Consider the following 18,569-nt stretch of genomic DNA (forward strand, 5'->3'; position numbering starts at 1 on the left):
TTCCAATCTATGTGTATTTATCTATGGTTTGATACAGAATTAAAAAGTATTAAATAGTATCGAAATAAATAAATATAATTCTAGTTTTATTTTGTATTTATTCTTTAGTTATGACTTTTGTCGAAAATAATAAACAGATTTACACTTGTTTTATGATGGGAAATTTTCTTTTACTTCTTATTACTTTAAAAACAAACGAAACAGGTAGAAAATAAACATAATTGAGAATTTTGTTTAAACATTATCATGTTAGAACATTTCAATAATGAGGTATTTAAGATCAGCAAGCAGGTACTTTATTTTCTTTGCTTAACTTAGAAATTAAAGAGATTGTATTGAATTCTTTTTTGTGTGAGGATTTAAAAGTGAAAACACTTTATGATAAAACAATTTAAAATGAATGGAAACTATGTTATTTAGTAACACTCAAGCCTAAACACAAGATTAGAGTATAATATGGATAACGACAAATATTCCCAGAGAAAATTTCAGCTGGTCAGAAATTTGGTGACTACATTTGAATGTTTATTTTAAAGATTTGTATAGATATTAAGAAAAAAGAAAGAAAAACTGATTAAACAGAAAAATATGTAATTAAAAATCTTGAAAAAACACAGTTAAGTCCATAATAAAATCCATTTGTATGAATGTCTGTCTGTCTTTCAGGGTTTAAATAATTCTCTTTATGGTTGGTTTTATTTCTTTTCTAACATTTAGTTTTTATTTCTTATTAAACACAAATTGAATTGATTGTTTTAATGTCAAAGCAAAAATCAGATTTCATAAAATCATAAACCCTGTGTGTACGTGACTCGCCATAAAAGGATATTTGGTTAATAATAACTCCGTATACATAATAAATATTATTTGTTTTTTATATGATTTATGTCATTGGCTTTTACCTTTTTGAATTCCATTATACTACTTATTAATTGTTTATAAATTATTTCCAATTAAAGAGAAAAATAATACTGATTTTGAAAACAAAATAAATTTATGGATAACTTCCGTATAGATATGTAAGTAGAGGTATTCAATTGGATTGATCAAGGTTGTTACAAAATTTGAGTTTTTCAAAATTTTCACATAACTGGTGTAGGAATTAAAATAAATTATTAGAGAATTTTTGAATGAAATTGAACTTGATCCAAACAATGTTGGAAGTGCTTGAAAACAAGCTTTAAATGTCAAATTTTGTACCAAGAAGCTGTCATATGCAGGAAGTTTTGCTTTACTTCTTTAATTTGAAAATAAATGCCGCTGAAGCTTATTGATTACTCTTGGTGAATGTGTTTGATCGGTTTCAACGTGCGATAAAGTAGTGGTGATTTTGAAATGGAAGATAAATATCATCCAGGCTATTCAAAAGAGTTTGAAGACCAAGAATTGGAGGCATTACTCCATGAAGATTATTGCAAAATCATTGGAAGCTATTTATGCAGCAATTTTAAAACTTTTTAAAAGCAGCAGTCTTCATCCAAAAATAGGGAAATTGGCTACCATACGAATTGAAGCCGAGAGACCTTGAAAGACGATTTTTCATGTCCGAAATAAAGCTTGAACGCTACAAAAGATAACCCGAAGCGTAGGAGATCATATGTAAAGCCCGGCTAACCAGCTGAATCGACACCAAAGCCAAATATCCTTGGTGCTAAGGTAATGCTCTGTATATGGTGTAAGTTTCAATAGAATAAAACAGTTTGGGAGGTTTTGCCTCAACCGCTTTATAGTCCAGTCCTTGCCCCGTCCGAATACTATTTGTTTCGATCGTTCAAGAACGCTCTCTCTGGGATACGCTTAATTTTGCAACAGAGTATCCGATATTGGCTTGATTCGTTCTTGACTTCAAAAGATGAGCAATTGTTTTGGATCGGAATCCATATGTTGAAAGAAAGATGGGAAAAGGTCATAGCTACCAGCCAATACATTGAATAAATTTATATTGTACAAATGTTTCAAAATGAAAACTGAAAATTTGAAAAAATCGCAAGTGAAGTTTCTGCTGGGCTTCACTTACAATTTCAATATCGTTTCTTAAATATTGAAAAATTCAAAATGCTATTCAAATATGAGCAATTGTTAAGCACAAGGAATCATAATATAGAGCAGAAACTCCCCTGTCAAAGACCTAACTCAGTTGTCAGAAACCTAAGTGGTGAGAATGTATTAGTAGAAAAAACTAGGTTTTTGACTACTGAGTTAGGTCTTTGACAGGAGAGTTTCCGCTCTATGTGTATTTATCTATGTTAGGAATCAATTCTCAAATATTGAGAAATTCAAATATCGAATTCTCAAAAATCAAATTAATAAAGTATTGGAATATTTCAAAATACCTATTTTACTTTGAGTTTCCTTCTTCTAATGAACACCCCCCCATAGTTACTTTCTTGCATCTAAACAATTCTCAGAATTTATTGTTACTCAAATAATTTATGTCATTTTTGTTTAATAATTCATTTTGTTGTTGTTTTAGTTGATGGAAATTTCGTAAAAAAAAATATTGACAAAGACTAGAATTATGCATGAAGTTTGTTATTTTATTTTTATTTATTTGTTGCTATTGAAATGATTCAACACAATATAAAATTTTATATTAAATAAAAATCACGAAATATTAATATTAACTGATAAAAACTACTTGTATACATCATATTTTGAATGTAAAACTAGTGTTTTGTTTCTGTGAAATGTATGATTAGTGAAAGTATGTATATGAATCTAGGAAATAGAATGTAAAAGTTTTGTTAATCGTAAGCAAATCATTAAACATTGTAGTGATTGCTGGAGTTTAAAAAATCATGTTTAGAAAACGTTGGAAATAAATGTATAAAATGCTGACAATGTTACAGGTTTCAGCTTTTTAATGTTAAATCAAGCTAAACATTTATGCAAACGATAAGAATTTATAAAATATTTCGAAAGACATTTTTTATATTATTTAATCTTATCAGGGTTAAACTATTATAGTAACTAGTACTACTTAATGGTAACAAGATATCAAAGGTGTGGAAATTTAAAAAAATATGTGATTTTTTACATATAATCTCAGATAGAAACCATAATAAATATTGAAATATATGTTGTATTTTTTAATTGAATTTGAAGCCATTTGTGCAGTATAAATCATTATTTTATATCGACTGTCTATCCTGATCCCCTATGATTATATTTAAACTTAATTTTCAACATACATACTCAAATTTCCCTTTCCTTCTACAGTTCAAAGTTTACCTTCCATTGCAATGATGACACTCCAATAAAACCTTCCAAGTGTTATAATAAAATCAAATAAAATTTGTCTTTAATTTAATTGTTATAAAAGAATTATGTTATAGAAAAAAAAAACCAACAACTTGACATAAATAACTATTTCTACAGTATTAAGTTTTATTTTTTTATAAGTTTAAAATAAAAATTTTAAAATGATATTTATGTTTGCTCTGCTGCGCTTGCTGCACCTGACTCTTAAACTCTCTCGTGGCAGCCACACATCACTTTAAAAATGTGAAATAAATATAAAACAACAAGAGGAAATATAAACACACTCATGCTCACAGACAAATGGGGCCACTAATATTATTTTTTTTCTTATTTTATTTGCCTTTAGAGCTTTTTTATATGAGAAAACGAAATATTTTAGACGAAAAAAAAAACTGAATGTTTTCTTTGAAACTGAAAATAAACCTGTATGCAGCTGGTTTGAGAGTGTTTATAAGAAAAGTTTTGTGAATGAATTTCGTTTAAAAAAAAACTAACCAACCAACCAACCAACCGACCGAACGACCAACAACATCTTAACTAGAGGCTACAAAGCATCTTAAATACAAGCAAGTATATGGGGCTTTCCATGGTAAAATGTTTCTTTTGAACTCGGTTTTTGTTTTTAATAACTTATATGTCAATTTTAAGGATACATATCTGTCATTTATTTTCACTTAGTTATTGAATATTAGTGTAAACAATAACAATTTTTTTTCTTCGAAAATGTCGAATTTTGAGCCAACAAAGCGTCATATGCGGGAAGTTTCGCGTTACTTCTTTAATTTGAGAAAAAAGTGCAGCTGAAGTTCACCAATTGCTAAACGAAGCTTATGGTGAATGTGTTCCAACGGTTTCAACGTGCGACAGATGGTTTGTGCGGTTTAGAAGTGGAGATCTTGACACGGAAAACAAAGATCGGCTAGGCCAGCCAAAAATACTTGAAGACCAATAATTGGAGGCATTACTCCATGAAGATTGTTGTCAAACTCAACAAGAATTTGCAAAATCATTGGGAGCTACTCAAGCAGTAATTTCAAAACGTTTTCGAGCAGCAGGATTCAACCATAAGCAGGGAAATTGAATACCATACGAATTGAAGGCGAGAGATCATGAAATACGATTTTACATGTCTGAAATGATGCTTGAACCCTATAAAAGAAAATGATGGCACCGAATCATTAGTTGCAATGAAAAATGGATCCATTACAATAACCCGAAGCGTAAGAGACCAACCAGCCGAATCGACACCAAAGCCAAATAACCATGGCTCTAAGGGTATAATCTGTATTTGGTGCTATCAAGAGCTTGCAAAATCATTCGGAGCTACTCAATCAGCAATTTCAAAACGTTTTCAAGCAGCAGGATTCATTCAAAAGCAGAGAAATTGGGTACCGTATGAATTGAAGTTGAGAGACTTTGAAAGACGATTTTGCATGTCCAAAATTAGGCTTGAACTCTATAAAACCCAATCTTTTTGCACCGAATCATTACTAGCGCTGAAAAATGGATCCATTACAATAATCCGAAGTATAAGAGATCGCATTTGAAGCCCGGCCAACCAGCCGAATCGATACCAAAGCCAAATATTCATGGCGCGAAAGATAACGCTTGTATCGGTCCCTGGACACGTTGGAAACCAGGGTAATTGTATAGCAGATGAATTGACCAAAAGGGATAAGATGATGGATAAGGAGGCGCTCGATCCCTTTACTGATATTTCCCTTGCAAAATGCAAGATGGTTGTACAGCAGGGACTTTATGACTCTGCACAAAACAGGTGGACCAATGAATCCACCTGTGCTATAACGAGTTGGGCCGAATATGATGCCGGCAGGATGAATATACTTATGGAATTTCGTCGTGAGTAAATAGATAATTGTTTCCTTTATTTCAGGATACTGTATAATTGGGACACATGCTAGAAGACTGGGCCTACGTAGAAGCTGTCATAACAAAGTAGAGGAGGAGACTGAGTCCCACCTATTCTGTCAATATCCGGATCTGACAAACGTATCCTCGGATCCCCATTCCAATCGTGTTTAGATGAGCTATCAAGTATGAATCTAAGACGAATGCACTCCTTTATCAGAGAATATGGTTGATTCACCTAGGAGACAGCGGACGTATTATAAGTACCCTGCTGTTTACCTCTTGGGTATCACAACGGGATCAGTTTTGAATGGACCCAACTGAGCTGCTTGACGAGTTGCTGTCCATGAGCTGCTAAAATATGTCCAAACCATCACAGGGACTTGTTATGAATGCAACTGATTCGCTTGAAGCGAGCATTGAAACCTTAATATTCCATCATGACAACGCTCGTCCACATGTTGCAATACCTGTTCAAAAGTATTTAGAAAGAAGTGGTTGGGAAGATTTGCCTGACCCGCTTTATAGTCCAGACCGTGACCCGTCCGACTACTATTTGTTTCGATCGATGAAGAACAGAGTATTCGAAATTGGTTTGATTTGTTCTTAACCTCAAAAGATGAGCAGTTCTTTTGGCTCGGAATCCATATTTTGCCAGAAAGATGGGAAAAGGTCATAGCTAACAATGGCCAACACTTTCAATAAATTTGTATTGTACAAATATTTAAAAATAAAAGCTAAACATTTGAAAAACTTTCCCATTTTTAAGTTTTACATCCATTTTTTTTATAAATTTGTTCCTCCAAATCCATGGAATTGCCCATATATCCACGTATGCCTAAGAATCTGCATGTGTGAATGAATGTGTAGTCATGTGAACAGCTAAAAAAAATGTGATTGAAATTGTTAAGATTGCCTTAGGCCAGCAAATACAATAAAATGCTAAAAAGAATACTCACTAAATACGTGCTGAATCTAATGATTTTTTAATAAGATTTATTTCCTTAAATTGAAATGGGTCATTTGAATGAATATTTTAAATCTAATTTGATCATAACAGCAAAATATTAAAAGCAAATAAATACATAGTACTAGTACTTAGTATCTGATTCTAAAGTTTTAACATCCTAAGCTCAGATACATATTATTTTATTTCACTGTATGTACACAGAAAAGCCCTTTGACAAACGTCTTTTAGAAGATTTTTACTTGAGTATATGTATGGTTTGCTGCATTACTGCTGCAGTGGACATTTGGCAAATTTTGAAAAAGGAAAAAAGTGAAAAAGGAAAAGATATAAATGGGAAAAACAGTAAAAAGAAATGTACATAAAATACTCATACTCTAGCACATAAATTTGTATGTGTTAAAAACAAAGACGAGGACACTCTAATTATAATAGCAACCGCAAGCTACAGACCGCAATCGAAAAACTGACAGACAGACAGACACAGTTTAAATTATAAAACACGAGTGACAGACATGTGACAGCGGTTTGTTTTAATTGCAATTGTCATTTGTTGTTGTAACAAAATTTATGTTCTTAAATGATTTTGTTACATTTCTAGAATGATAACGGTATTCATCAAAAACATTTCCAGTTAGAAATAGTTTAAATAAATTAAATATTTCAAACGGGTTTACAAAGCTATTTTTAAAATATATTTACAAATAATGCCACAATTTTAATGACTTTGCCTTCACCATTTTAATTGTTAATTTGATGATGATATAACTCAAGTGCTCAAAAATAAACAAAATAGGTTAAACCTATTTGGATTAAAATACATATACTATATGTATGACAAACTTGATATGGACTTACCACTATGCGGTAAAAGATATATTCTACACCAATTGTATTTCAGAAGTTTCTAATTGTATTTCAGAAATTTCTAATTTTATTTCAGAAATTTCCAATTGAAGTTCAGAAAATTCTAATTAAATTTCAGAAAATTCCAATTGAATTTCAGAATTTTCTAATTGAATTTCAGAAATTTCCATTTGTATTTCAGAAGTTTCAATTTATACATACTTACAAAATTTCTATTTGTATTTCAGAAATTTTTAATTTTTCTATTTTTAATATTCGAAATTAATATGGAATTTTGAAATAATTTTTCGTCTTCAAAAGTATTTTGAACTAAATATAAACTTTTCCAAATTAATATCGAATATTCAAAAATCTGTTGAAATAAAAAAATTAAAAAATTTTTTTTAATTTTTTTTTATTTTGGAATTTAGAAATAATTTTTGAATTTTTAAATGACTTTTAAAATAAAAAATAGTTTTAGTATTTCGTCTTCAAAACTATGATTTTAATGAATTTACCAACATAATTTAAAATTTTCGAACTCAATTTTCTCAAATTTTCAAACATTTTTCAAAATATTTTTTTTTTTTTTTTGTATTTTATTCCTAAATTGTGATTTTATTTAATTTTTAAAATTAATTACTGAAATTCAATTAGAAACTTACGAAAAAGTTAAATACAAATTTCTTTCAGTTTTTAAGGTGGAATTGATATTTTATTTTAATTGTTTTTCTAAAATGTTTGACAATTCCTGTACCAAAAACGCTGTCAAATTGATATCAGAAATACAGAATTACACGGAATCTGAAGAACCTAAAACGAAATCGATCGGAATGAAGACTTGAAATTGAATTAAAACCATTCCGAACAAAATGTTTTTCTATAGTGTTATTGTTTTACACAATATTTAGGAAGATTCGTAATTTCTAACATGAAATTTATAGAAATTAATGTCCAAATTACTTCAAATCATGGTTTTAGAAATAAAAAATGTTTTCTATTTAAAGAAATTTTTAAAAATTTAAATTAATTGAAATCATGGATTTAAGCCTCAAATTACAAAAAAAAAAAGATTATTTAATTTTTATAATTTTATGAATTTTTTTTAATTAATTTCGAAAATTTTAAATTTATTTGAAATTATGTTTATAAGCAACGAAGCCTGAAAACTATTTTTTATTTTTCTTATTTTAAGAATCATGGTTTTATCGTTCAAAATTCAAAAGAAACATTGTTTTTAATTTTAAGAAATTTTTGAAAATTCGAAAATTTTTAATTATTGTCGAAATTTTCAGAAACATTGTTTTTTTTAAATATTTTTAAATAATTCGAAATTTGTTTCGAAAATTTGTAATTAATGTCGATAATTTATTGAAATCATGAGGTTTTAGGAACAAATAAAAAATCGAAATTAAATTTCGAAAATTCATATTCATAAAAAAAATACAATCTTCAATTAAGTTCTAAAAAATTAATTGAAATCATGTTTTTAAGCAACGAAATACAAAAGGAATTTTTAGTTTTTCTTATTTTAAGTATCATTGTCTTATCGCTCAAAAATCAGAATTTACATAATATCGACAATTATTTGAAATCACAGTTTTTATGAACAAAAAGTGTATTTTTTTTTTTGTTTAATTTCTAAAAATCGAGATTAATTTTGAAAATATGAAAATAAGTTCGAATAATTTAAAACAAAGTATGTACCAAAAAAATCTTGATTTTATATTTTAGCAACAAAATATATAAAGAAAGATATTTTTAAAATTCATATTTTGGAACAAAATACAAAAATATTTCTTTTTTATGTTTGAAAATTCAAAAGTAGGAACAAAATAAAATAACAAATTTTGTTTTCATACTTTAAAGGGGTTTTGAAAATTCAAAATTAATTTCGTAGTTCGAAAATTTATTGAAATCCTGGATATAAGGAACAAAATATAAAAACAAGTTTTCTTTTTCGAAATTTATTTCGAAAATTTGAAAACTCGATATTATGTTCGAAAGTTTGAAATTAAGTTGAAAAATTCACTGAAAACGAAATTTATTAAATTTTAGGAACAAAATACAAAAATATTTCTTTTTTTTGTTTGAAAATTCAAAATTCATTTTGACAGTTTGAAAGTTAGTTCGAAAATTAATTGAAATTTATTTTGATAGACGAAATCCTGGATTATTAGTAGATTATTGTAGATTTGTGAAAATTTTAAATAAAGCAACAAACACAAAAGAAATATAATACATATGTATGTATATGTATTTTAAAATTTTTTGGAAAATTCGATGTTATGTTCGAAAATTTGAAATTAAGTTGGTAAATTCATTGAAATCATAGTTTTGAAGACGAAATACTAAAATTATTTTAAAAGTCATTTAAAAATTCAAACATTATATCGAAATTCCATATTAATTTCGAAAAATTAAAAATAAATTTTTATTTTTTTGAAAATTAAATCAAGGTTTTGAGTAACAAAATATAAAAACTGTTTGTTTTATTGCAAGAGATCTTCGAATATTCGATATTAATTTGGAAAAGTTTATATTTAGTTCAAAATAGTTTTGAAGACGAAATACTTAAACAATTTTTTAATTTAAAAGTCATTAAAAATTCAAAAATTATTTGGAAATTCCATATTAATTTCGAATATTAAAAAAAGAAAAATTTCGAAAATTTCGAATATAAATTGAAATCACGGTTTTGAGTAACAAAATACAAAAACGGTTTATTTTTATTTCAAGAGATGTTTCAATATTCTAAATTAACTTCGAAAATTTCGAATATAAATTGAAATCACGGTTTTGAGTAACAAAATACAAAAACGGTTTATTTTTATTTCAAGAGATGTTTCAATATTCTAAATTAACTTCGAAAATTTCGAATATAAATTGAAATCACGGTTTTGAGTAACAAAATACAAAAACGGTTTATTTTTATTTCAAGAGATGTTTCAATATTCTAAATTAACTACGAAAATCTAATATTTAGTTAAAAATTAATAGAAATTATGGTGTTAAGGACCAAATACAAAGACATTAATTTTATCTTATTTAAACAGATTTTAGAAAATTGGAAATTATTTTTTAGAATTCGAAAATGATTTAAAATGACAAAAATAATATTATAAGAAATTTTTGAAAATTCGAAATTAATTTCGAAAATTTTAAAATAAATTCGAAAATTAATGGACAAAAAAAAATTGCCTTAGCAACAAAAACAGAAATTGTTTTTTTAAGATACTTAAATAATATATATTGAAATTACTTTCGAAAATTCAATATTAAGCTCGAAAACTAATTAATATCATGGTTTTGAGGAACATTAATATCTTATTTTAAAAATTATTTGGAAAAATCGATGTTGATTTAAAATTCGAAAATTAACCAAAAAGAAATTTTTAAAATTTCGAAAAAAATTAAAATAAATTCGAAAATTTATTTAAATCATGGTTTAATGAACAAAATAGGAAAAAAAATATTTTAAGAAATTTTTGAAAATTCGAAATTAATTTCGAAAATTTTAAAATAAGTTTAAAAATTAATGGACAAAATAAAATAATTGGCTTTAACAATTAAAAAAAAATATTGAAATTACTTTCGAAAATTCGATATTAAGCTCGAAAATTAATTGAAATCATGGTTTTGAGGAACATTAATATCTTATTTTAAAAATTATTTTGAAAATTCGAAAATTATCCAAAAAATACATTTTAAAAGTTCATAATTAATTTCGAAATAATAAAAATAAATAAATGAACAAAAAGCAAAAAAATATTTTTAAGAAATTTTTTATAATTCGAAATTAATTTCGAAATTTTAAAAATTAATGGACAAAATAAAAAAATTGGCTTTACCCTTTCGGCTTTAATGCGGGAATTCCCGTCATTCACTAGTCCTTAAAAAAACTAATGACTGGAATTCCCGCTGATATTCACAACAATTTTTTTAACTATTACAGCTGATTTTTGTTTTTTCTTTGGACGCAGTGAGAGTTGCTATAGTGCTAAAATACTTACTCTGAGAAACAAAACTCAATTCAACAAATTCTTATTGGAAAAATGTTTGGGAGAAAGATGTACGTTTTTGGTTTTTTTTTTGTTGTGTAAAAACGTCCACCATAAAATATATTGCGGGAATTCCCGTCAAACGTCCATAAGAAATACATGTACGTAAAATTAGTTGAGTTTCTGAGTGTAATCAGTTTGATAAACTAATTTACTGATAAAAAAATTATAAAAAATAATTTTGTAACGGTTTTATAACGTATTTTTCTTAAAAAATGAAAAATAAAAATTTGCAAAAGTGGGTGTCTGAATTATTAGAAGATTCTGAAGAGGAAATGTTATTGGATGATGACTTAACAGGATATTCGAGCTCTAACGACACCGGCGATGTAAGCGATGATAATGGTGAGCTAGGTGAATCTGATCAAGAAGATTCTTATCAGGAGGATGATGATACACTTTCTACATATATTGAAACATATGGTAATGAATCTGATGCAATTTGGCATGAGAATACAAAGTCGATACCATCGTTTCCATTTAACGAATCAGGGGGCGTCTGTGGCGAAATTCAAAATGACGCAACTCCGCGAATGGTATTTCAAAAATTTTTTGATGAAGACATAATTAATTTGTTGACTTCTTCATGCAATGCTTACGGAAAAAAATTGGAAAATAATGATACCAAACCGTCGACAAGAAAGCGACCTAAAATAATTTTTCCTGAAACATCAAAAGATGAAATGCTTAAATTTTTGGGCTTGTGCCTCCTACAGGGCCAGAACAGAAAACCATCCATTAAAAAAATGTTTTCAAAAAATAAATTGTACTACCAACTAGTATTTGCGGCTGTTATGTCTGGAAGACGTTTCCAGCAAATTCTAAGATGCTTTAGTTACCACGAGTCATATGAGCAAGTTAAATGGACAGGAAAGCTGGAAAAAGTAATACCGCTTTTGAATTTAGTTTTAAGAAGTTTTAGAAATAACTACAGACCTAATAAAGAATTGTCCTTAGATGAGTCTCTAATGCTTTTTAAAGGAAGACTATCGTTTAAGCAATACAATAAAGGGACACGTGCTAAGTACGGCATAAAGTTTTATGAACTTACATCAAATGATGGCTTCATTTTAAATGCTGAAATTTATGCAGGAAAAGTTATAGAAGATACGATAGGATCGAAAACAAAAACTGTAGTCTTGAAACTTATGGATTCATTTCTTAACCGTGGCCACCATTTATTTATGGATAACTACTACAACAGCGTTAAATTGTCTCAAACGCTACTTCATTACAAAACCCACACCACGGGTACCTTACGTTTTAATCGCAAGCCAAATCCTAAATGTATAACCACTAAAAAACTAAAGAATGGAGAAATGATTTGGAGAAGAACTGGAAATGTTTACGTTACAAAATGGAAGGACAAACGCGATGTTTTATCCATAACTACGGCACATCACCCATGTCTTATCGAAGTATCCAATAGAAGAGGCCAAAAGCAGATGAAACCAATAGACGTTGTTGCTTATAATGCAAGAAAAACTATTAGATGGTATAAAGAGGTCCTGTTTCATATCCTGGATATGGCTGTGTGGAATTCTTTTTTTAAGGCAAGGATCTCGTGAATTACATATCAAGGACGTCATCTAAAGCCACAAGTAGAATCTCCTTCAATAGATTTGAGTACTCAGCACTTCCCAGAAACAAGCTTTCAATAAAAAACTGCTTTAATTTAAAATTATCATTTAATGTTAGCATAAAAGTATAGTTTTTAATAAAAAATAAAAGATACCTTTTTAAAAAAACTTTTTTATTTTTCTTCATATTAATGACGGCATGTCCCGCAATTATATTCTGGGAGCTAAATAAACTTCAAAAAACTAAATGACGGGAATTTCCGTCCTTAAGGAATTCCCGCCATTTGTTATACACTGCTACATATATCATTGAAAAATTAAATGCGTGAATTCCCGACATCGCGGGAATTCCCGTCATTTGAACCACAGTTAAAAAAAAATGATTAAACGATCAAAAAGCGGGAATTGCCGCTCTTAATTTTTATATGAAAAAAATATGTGATTCTCTTGGTAGCTACAGCTAAATTTATGTGCGGCCGAAAGGGTTAGCAACAAAAAGAGATATTGTTTTTTTAAGATATTTAAAAAAAAATATTGAAATTACATTCGATATTAAGCTCGAAAACTAATTAATATCTTATTTTAAACATTATTTGAAAATTCGAAGTCAATTTCGAAAATCCGAAACTACATAAAAGTTCTTTTTGCTAAGAAAAATAACTGTTTTCATAAATTTATATTTATTTTCAAAGTTTTTTTTTTATTATTATGTTAAAGTAAATTGTATTTTGTTGCAAAGTTAAAAAAGAGTACTTATGTAAATACATTCAAATATATTTTGACCACATTATTTTCAGTAACTTTTTCTCTTTGCTTGTGCAGCCTGTTGACCCGATTGTAAATTCAATATTTTTCTTTTAAAACACAAGGCAAAAAGGAAGAGAAAACGACTGACTGACTTGGTTTGCATATAAATTGTAGGAACTACTTGTAAATAAAAACGTTTATTGTATGTTTAAACATGTCCACATAGTATATATGCACATGACACATCTACAGATACAAATTCTGCATTGAATTTCACCAAATCATTTGCAGTTGTAGCAAAAAGAAAATAAATATATAAAACAATAAAAGGAACAAATAAAAAATTAAAAAAAAAAAAATAATACTGAAACAGACAACATGATGTCTTTGTTCATGATAATGAATTTTTATGCTACTGATGACGTTTTAAAACATTTTAAATGGATGGATGTATGGGATGGGTTGTGATACACATGAATGATACACAAAAAGATGCTGACGATATGCTGCTGCTGCTGCTGCTCATGACTATGGATCATGATTCATGAACATTTGATGTGCTTCTTTTGTTTCGAAATTGAAAATTTAAAACATGAAAACAAGAACAGTTACTGATTCATATTAGAACAGTAAACGGAATATATCTATATAAAATCAGATATTAAATATATAAAACAAGTAATGTGTCATATATATATGATAACCTTAATTATAATATTTCAATATTATTTTGAAAAAATGTTAAGTCCGTTTAAAACAAAAAAAACTTTGCCTGTTAAAAGTATAACTTTCGTGAGAAAAGATGCTTAAAATCGAATGATAAAAAGACAGTTTATAAAAAGTTTTTTGTTTCTTCTGTAAAATTCATAAAATAGACTTAGCACTCTTGAAAACTAAGCTGGCGATATAAATATGTATGAACAAAATCTAAAAAATTCTAATCTTCAAACAAATTTCATCATTCTAAACTTTAAAAGCTTTACAGGCAGTCATTAAAACTTTTAAATTTCATGGGCAAAATCCTTTCAAATGTTTAAGTGCACTTTAGTTGAAATGTGTTTAAATATTTCATTAAGATTAAATATTTCCTTTATTACTTTTCTTTCTTACGTTGTATTTTTATGAATCAACTGGCCGTCATCAGGCTGACATCTACTGCTATATATATCTATATGAGCCAGTAGCTTATTTACTGGCTGCGTAAATTAGACGTCAATAAACATCAATAAATAGTTTTTTTTTAACATTTTTATTTCACAATTTATTTTCCATAGACTATGGTCACTGCAGTCATGAGTTAGTCATAGAAACTTGTTTTGACAGTGGTAACAAAGGGGTATAATACAAATAATCATTAAATAAACAAATAATGGTCAGAATTTTTAAATTTATAAAAAAGAAAATGAACATAACTTCGTTGTAAATACGTTTTAGATATAGATAAATAAATAAATACACATAGATCGGAAACTCTCCTGTCAAAGACCTAACTCAGTTGTCAAAAACCTATGTTTTTAGATAGAATTTGAGTTATGAGTTATAAATAACGTATGTGGAAAAAAATATGGAAAAACATTAAATATAAAATAAGAATATGAAAACATATTGGGTGTATGACTTAAAAATGAGTAATTTATTCAAATTTTTAGCTTTTATTTTGAAATATGTATTTGTAAAATATAAATTTATTTTCCCATCTATTTAGCAACATGAATTTCGTGCCAAAATAACTCCACATCTTTTGAGGCCAAGAACGAATCAAGCCAATATCGGATACTCTGTTCCAAATTGAAGCGTATCCGAGAAAGAGCGTTCTGCTTCGATCGAAGTAAATAGTAGTCGGATGGGTCACAGTCTGGACTATAAAGCGGGTGAGGTAAAACTTCCCAATCACTTCATTCTAAATACTTTTTAACAGGTATTGCTACATGTGGCCTAGCGTTGTCATTATGGAATATTACTGTTTCATGTCTGGAAGTTTTTTGGCCAAAGCTCGCTTCAAACGAATTGGTTGCGTTCGTTACAGGTTCTCTGTGATGGTCTAATCAGATTTCAGCAGCTCATAACAGATACGACCATTTGGCTCCCACCTTAGCGCCATGGATATTTGGCTTTCCAGTCGATTCGGCTGGTTATACGAGCTTCACATACGAACAACAAAGTTTTTTTTTTTGCTTCGAAAATTTTGAATTTTGTTCCAACAAAGCGTCATATGCGGGAAGTTTTGCTTTACTTCTTTAATTTGAAAATAAGTGCTGCAGAAGCACACCGATTGCTCACCAAAGCTTATGATGAATGTGTTCCATCGATTTCAATGTGCGAGAGATGGGTTGTGCTGTTCAGAAGTGGTGATTTTGACGGAAGACAAAGATCGGCAAGCCAAAAAAGTTAGAAGACCAAGAATTGGAGGAATTACTCCATGAAGATTGTTATAAAACTCAACAAGAGCTTGCAAAATCATTTCAAGCTACTCAAGCAGCAATTTCAAAACGTTTGCGAGCAGCAGGATTCATCAAAAATTTGAGAGTTTGAGTATCATACGAATTGAAGCTGAGAGATCTTGAAAGACGATTTTGAATGTCCGAAATGATGTTTGAACGCTATAAAAGAAAATCATTTTTGCACCGAATCATTACTAGCGATGAAAAATGGATCCATTGCGATAAGCCGAAGCGTAAGAGATCGTATGTGAATGCCGACCAACCAGCCGAATCGCAACCAAAGCCAAATATCCATGGCATTAATATAATGCTCTGTATTTGGTGGGATTAAAAGGGTCCTTTCCAAAAGCAGGGAAATTGGGTACCATACGAATTGAAGAGCAAAAATTGGAGGCACTACTCCATGAAGATTATTGTAAAACTCAACAAGAGCTTGCAAAATCATTGGGAGCTACTGAAGCATCAATTTCAAAACAAGCAGCAGGATTCACTCAAAAACAGGAAAATTGGCTAACACAAGAATTGAAGCCGAGATATCTTGAAAGACGATTTTGCATGTCCGTAATTATGATACACCGAATCATTACCTGCGTTGAAAAATGGATTCATTACGATAACCCGAAGCGCAAGTGATCGTAGGTGAATCCCGAATCGACAACAAAGCCAAATAACCATGGCGCTAAGGTAGTTCTCTGAATTTGGTGGGAGCAAAGGTTCCTTTCTATTATGAGCTGCTGAAATCTGACCAGACCAATACAGGGAACCTGTACCGAACGCAACTGATTCGTTTGAAGCGAGCATCGGTCGAAAACTCCCAGAATATGTGACCAAACCTGAATGAAGTATATTAGACCATATACTGTCCTTATCCAGACTAGGATTCTATAAGTCTATTGTTTGAAATCGACTTTTCAGAAAAAAGCCCAACAATCAATTACGTTACACCAAAAAAAAGTCGAAAGGTCGACTAAATAAAAAAAAGTAGGCAAAACTAATTTTTTTTTAGAAAAATTTTATAAAATGCTTGTTTCTCGTTAATAAATCTAGCAGCCATATATTAAAATTAAGTGATAATTGAAAAAAGTCGACTTTCAAACCTTTTAAAAAATCGAAAGTTCTAAAAGACTACGAGAATTTTTCCCGAAATTGTTCCTTTGTGGTTCTAAATTTCTATGTTTAATTTGATATTTGTATATTAGGATCGTCCTTATTTGCACTTTTGAGAAGTGATGGACAAATGCTAAACATTTTATTTGAAGTTCAAAGTGACAATATTTTCCAAAAAATTTAAAAATTAAATGTTGAAAAAAAGTCCAATTAAAAATTGTTGTTCTATTTAATATAATCATTGACGTTTAAATATAAATTATTAACTTGATACCAAGAAAAAATCATAAAATTTTATGATCCTGTAATAAACACTAATTGAGATTGAAAAATGTTTGAAGTGGGGACCGATTTGAATTTGGCGGAATTCATAGAAATTTAGTTTTTGGTCACAAAATTGTTAAAATTATTTCTTAAATAAAACATTTCTTAACATATTTTCTAATAGATATTTCATTTATAATTGTATTTTTGGGTAGCTAATTTATTTGACCTTATTAAACCTTTCAAATTTGGGCACAAAATTGTCCAAGACAAAAAAAATTTTAAAAGTATCAAAAATCAATTTTTGCACTCTACTTTGTTTATTTGATCCTCATACTGTTCAAAGTAATTTGAACATATATTTTGTACATCCTCGTACCACAGTGCATGTAGCACTCTTGTATAAAAAAAAAATCCTCAATATTGTAAAAATAATAACCACTCCATTGAAAAAACGTTTAAAAGTAAAATGAAAAAGAAATTGATAAATTAAATAAAAAAAAAACAAAGAAAATTGTACATATTTTACATGTCTGGAAATAAAATAATATTCAACTTACCATTTGAAGAAAGCATGTTGATAGTAAAAAGTGTCGTCGCGTACACGATCCCATGACATAATTATTAAACCATACAGATTATTTAAAGAAAGTTTAATTTAAATTTAAATGAAAAAAACAATTTCACTGGAAACACCTGAATTACTAGTACTTGATTGATATTGACTACTTATTGTTGTTGTTTTTGTTGCTGCTACTGCTGTTAAATGTTGTTGCTGGGATCGCGACACAGTCAATACATCATTATTACATTCATTGACTTCTTTGAAGAGAATGTGAGAGTAAGAGAGAAAAGCCAATTCAAGGGTATTTCCGGTTTATTATTTTTTCTTAATATTTATGTTTGTTGTTAAATGACTTCGTAGGATTCCTTGTTAACAAACAAAAAAAAAGCAAAACGTTGAACGAAGTTAAAGTAATTGAAGAAGATGAAGAAAAACTTCTGCTTTTGTTGTAAAACAAGTTGTTGTTTTATAAAAAAAAAATGTACAACTGGAAAAAAGAAACAAATATGAACTAATAGTGTAAAATAGTAGACTTATTTTAGTATCTTTAAAAAATGAAAACAGTTTAGTAGAATTTCTTTAAATTTTCGTTTAATTTGATGTCATTTCATTTCCATTTAATTCTTTTTGCACTTGATTTAAACACACACAATTTGATATATTACTAATAAATTTCTTTGTAAATTACGAAAAGCCCATATTGAATTTTTGTTATGACTCAAATTATATTTGATATTTTTTCGTTAGTAGTATTATTTATATTTCTTTATTTATTTATATTTTTTTTTGTGTTTTCAGGTAAAAAATACAACAACACACAACTTCAACAACCACAACTCACACTATTCCACTTTACACTAA

General features: G+C 28.5%; 2 protein-coding genes across 6 annotated transcripts in view; one reads left to right on the forward strand and one right to left on the reverse strand.

Moving 5' to 3' along the window:
- Window positions 1-18,189, reverse strand: part of NKAIN (Sodium/potassium-transporting ATPase subunit beta-1-interacting protein) — a 106,637-nt gene extending 88,448 nt beyond the window's left edge. For all 5 annotated transcript variants that reach the window (XM_065514185.1, XM_065514188.1, XM_065514186.1 and 2 more), the window contains exon 1: window positions 17,704-18,189. In XM_065514185.1, the coding sequence (XP_065370257.1) occupies window positions 17,704-17,757 (54 nt within the window). In that variant the 5' untranslated portion in view covers window positions 17,758-18,189. The remainder of the gene's footprint in view (window positions 1-17,703) is intronic.
- On the forward strand, window positions 11,220-13,983 carry LOC135959745 (piggyBac transposable element-derived protein 4-like). Its single transcript, XM_065510778.1, has 3 exons — window positions 11,220-12,547; window positions 13,529-13,547; window positions 13,957-13,983. The coding sequence occupies exons 1-3, from the start codon at window positions 11,220-11,222 to the stop codon at window positions 13,981-13,983; spliced, it is 1,374 nt and encodes a 457-aa protein (XP_065366850.1).
- Window positions 18,190-18,569: the final 380 nt, after the last annotated feature.

The sequence above is a fragment of the Calliphora vicina genome, chromosome 5, assembly GCF_958450345.1.
Source record: "Calliphora vicina chromosome 5, idCalVici1.1, whole genome shotgun sequence".
NCBI classification, from domain to species: Eukaryota; Metazoa; Arthropoda; class Insecta; order Diptera; family Calliphoridae; genus Calliphora; species Calliphora vicina.

Bases quoted from the DNA above. Each gene is read 5' to 3' on its own strand.
- LOC135959745 (XM_065510778.1), top strand. From the start codon at position 11,220: ATGAAAAATAAAAATTTGCAAAAGTGGGTGTCTGAATTATTAGAAGAT.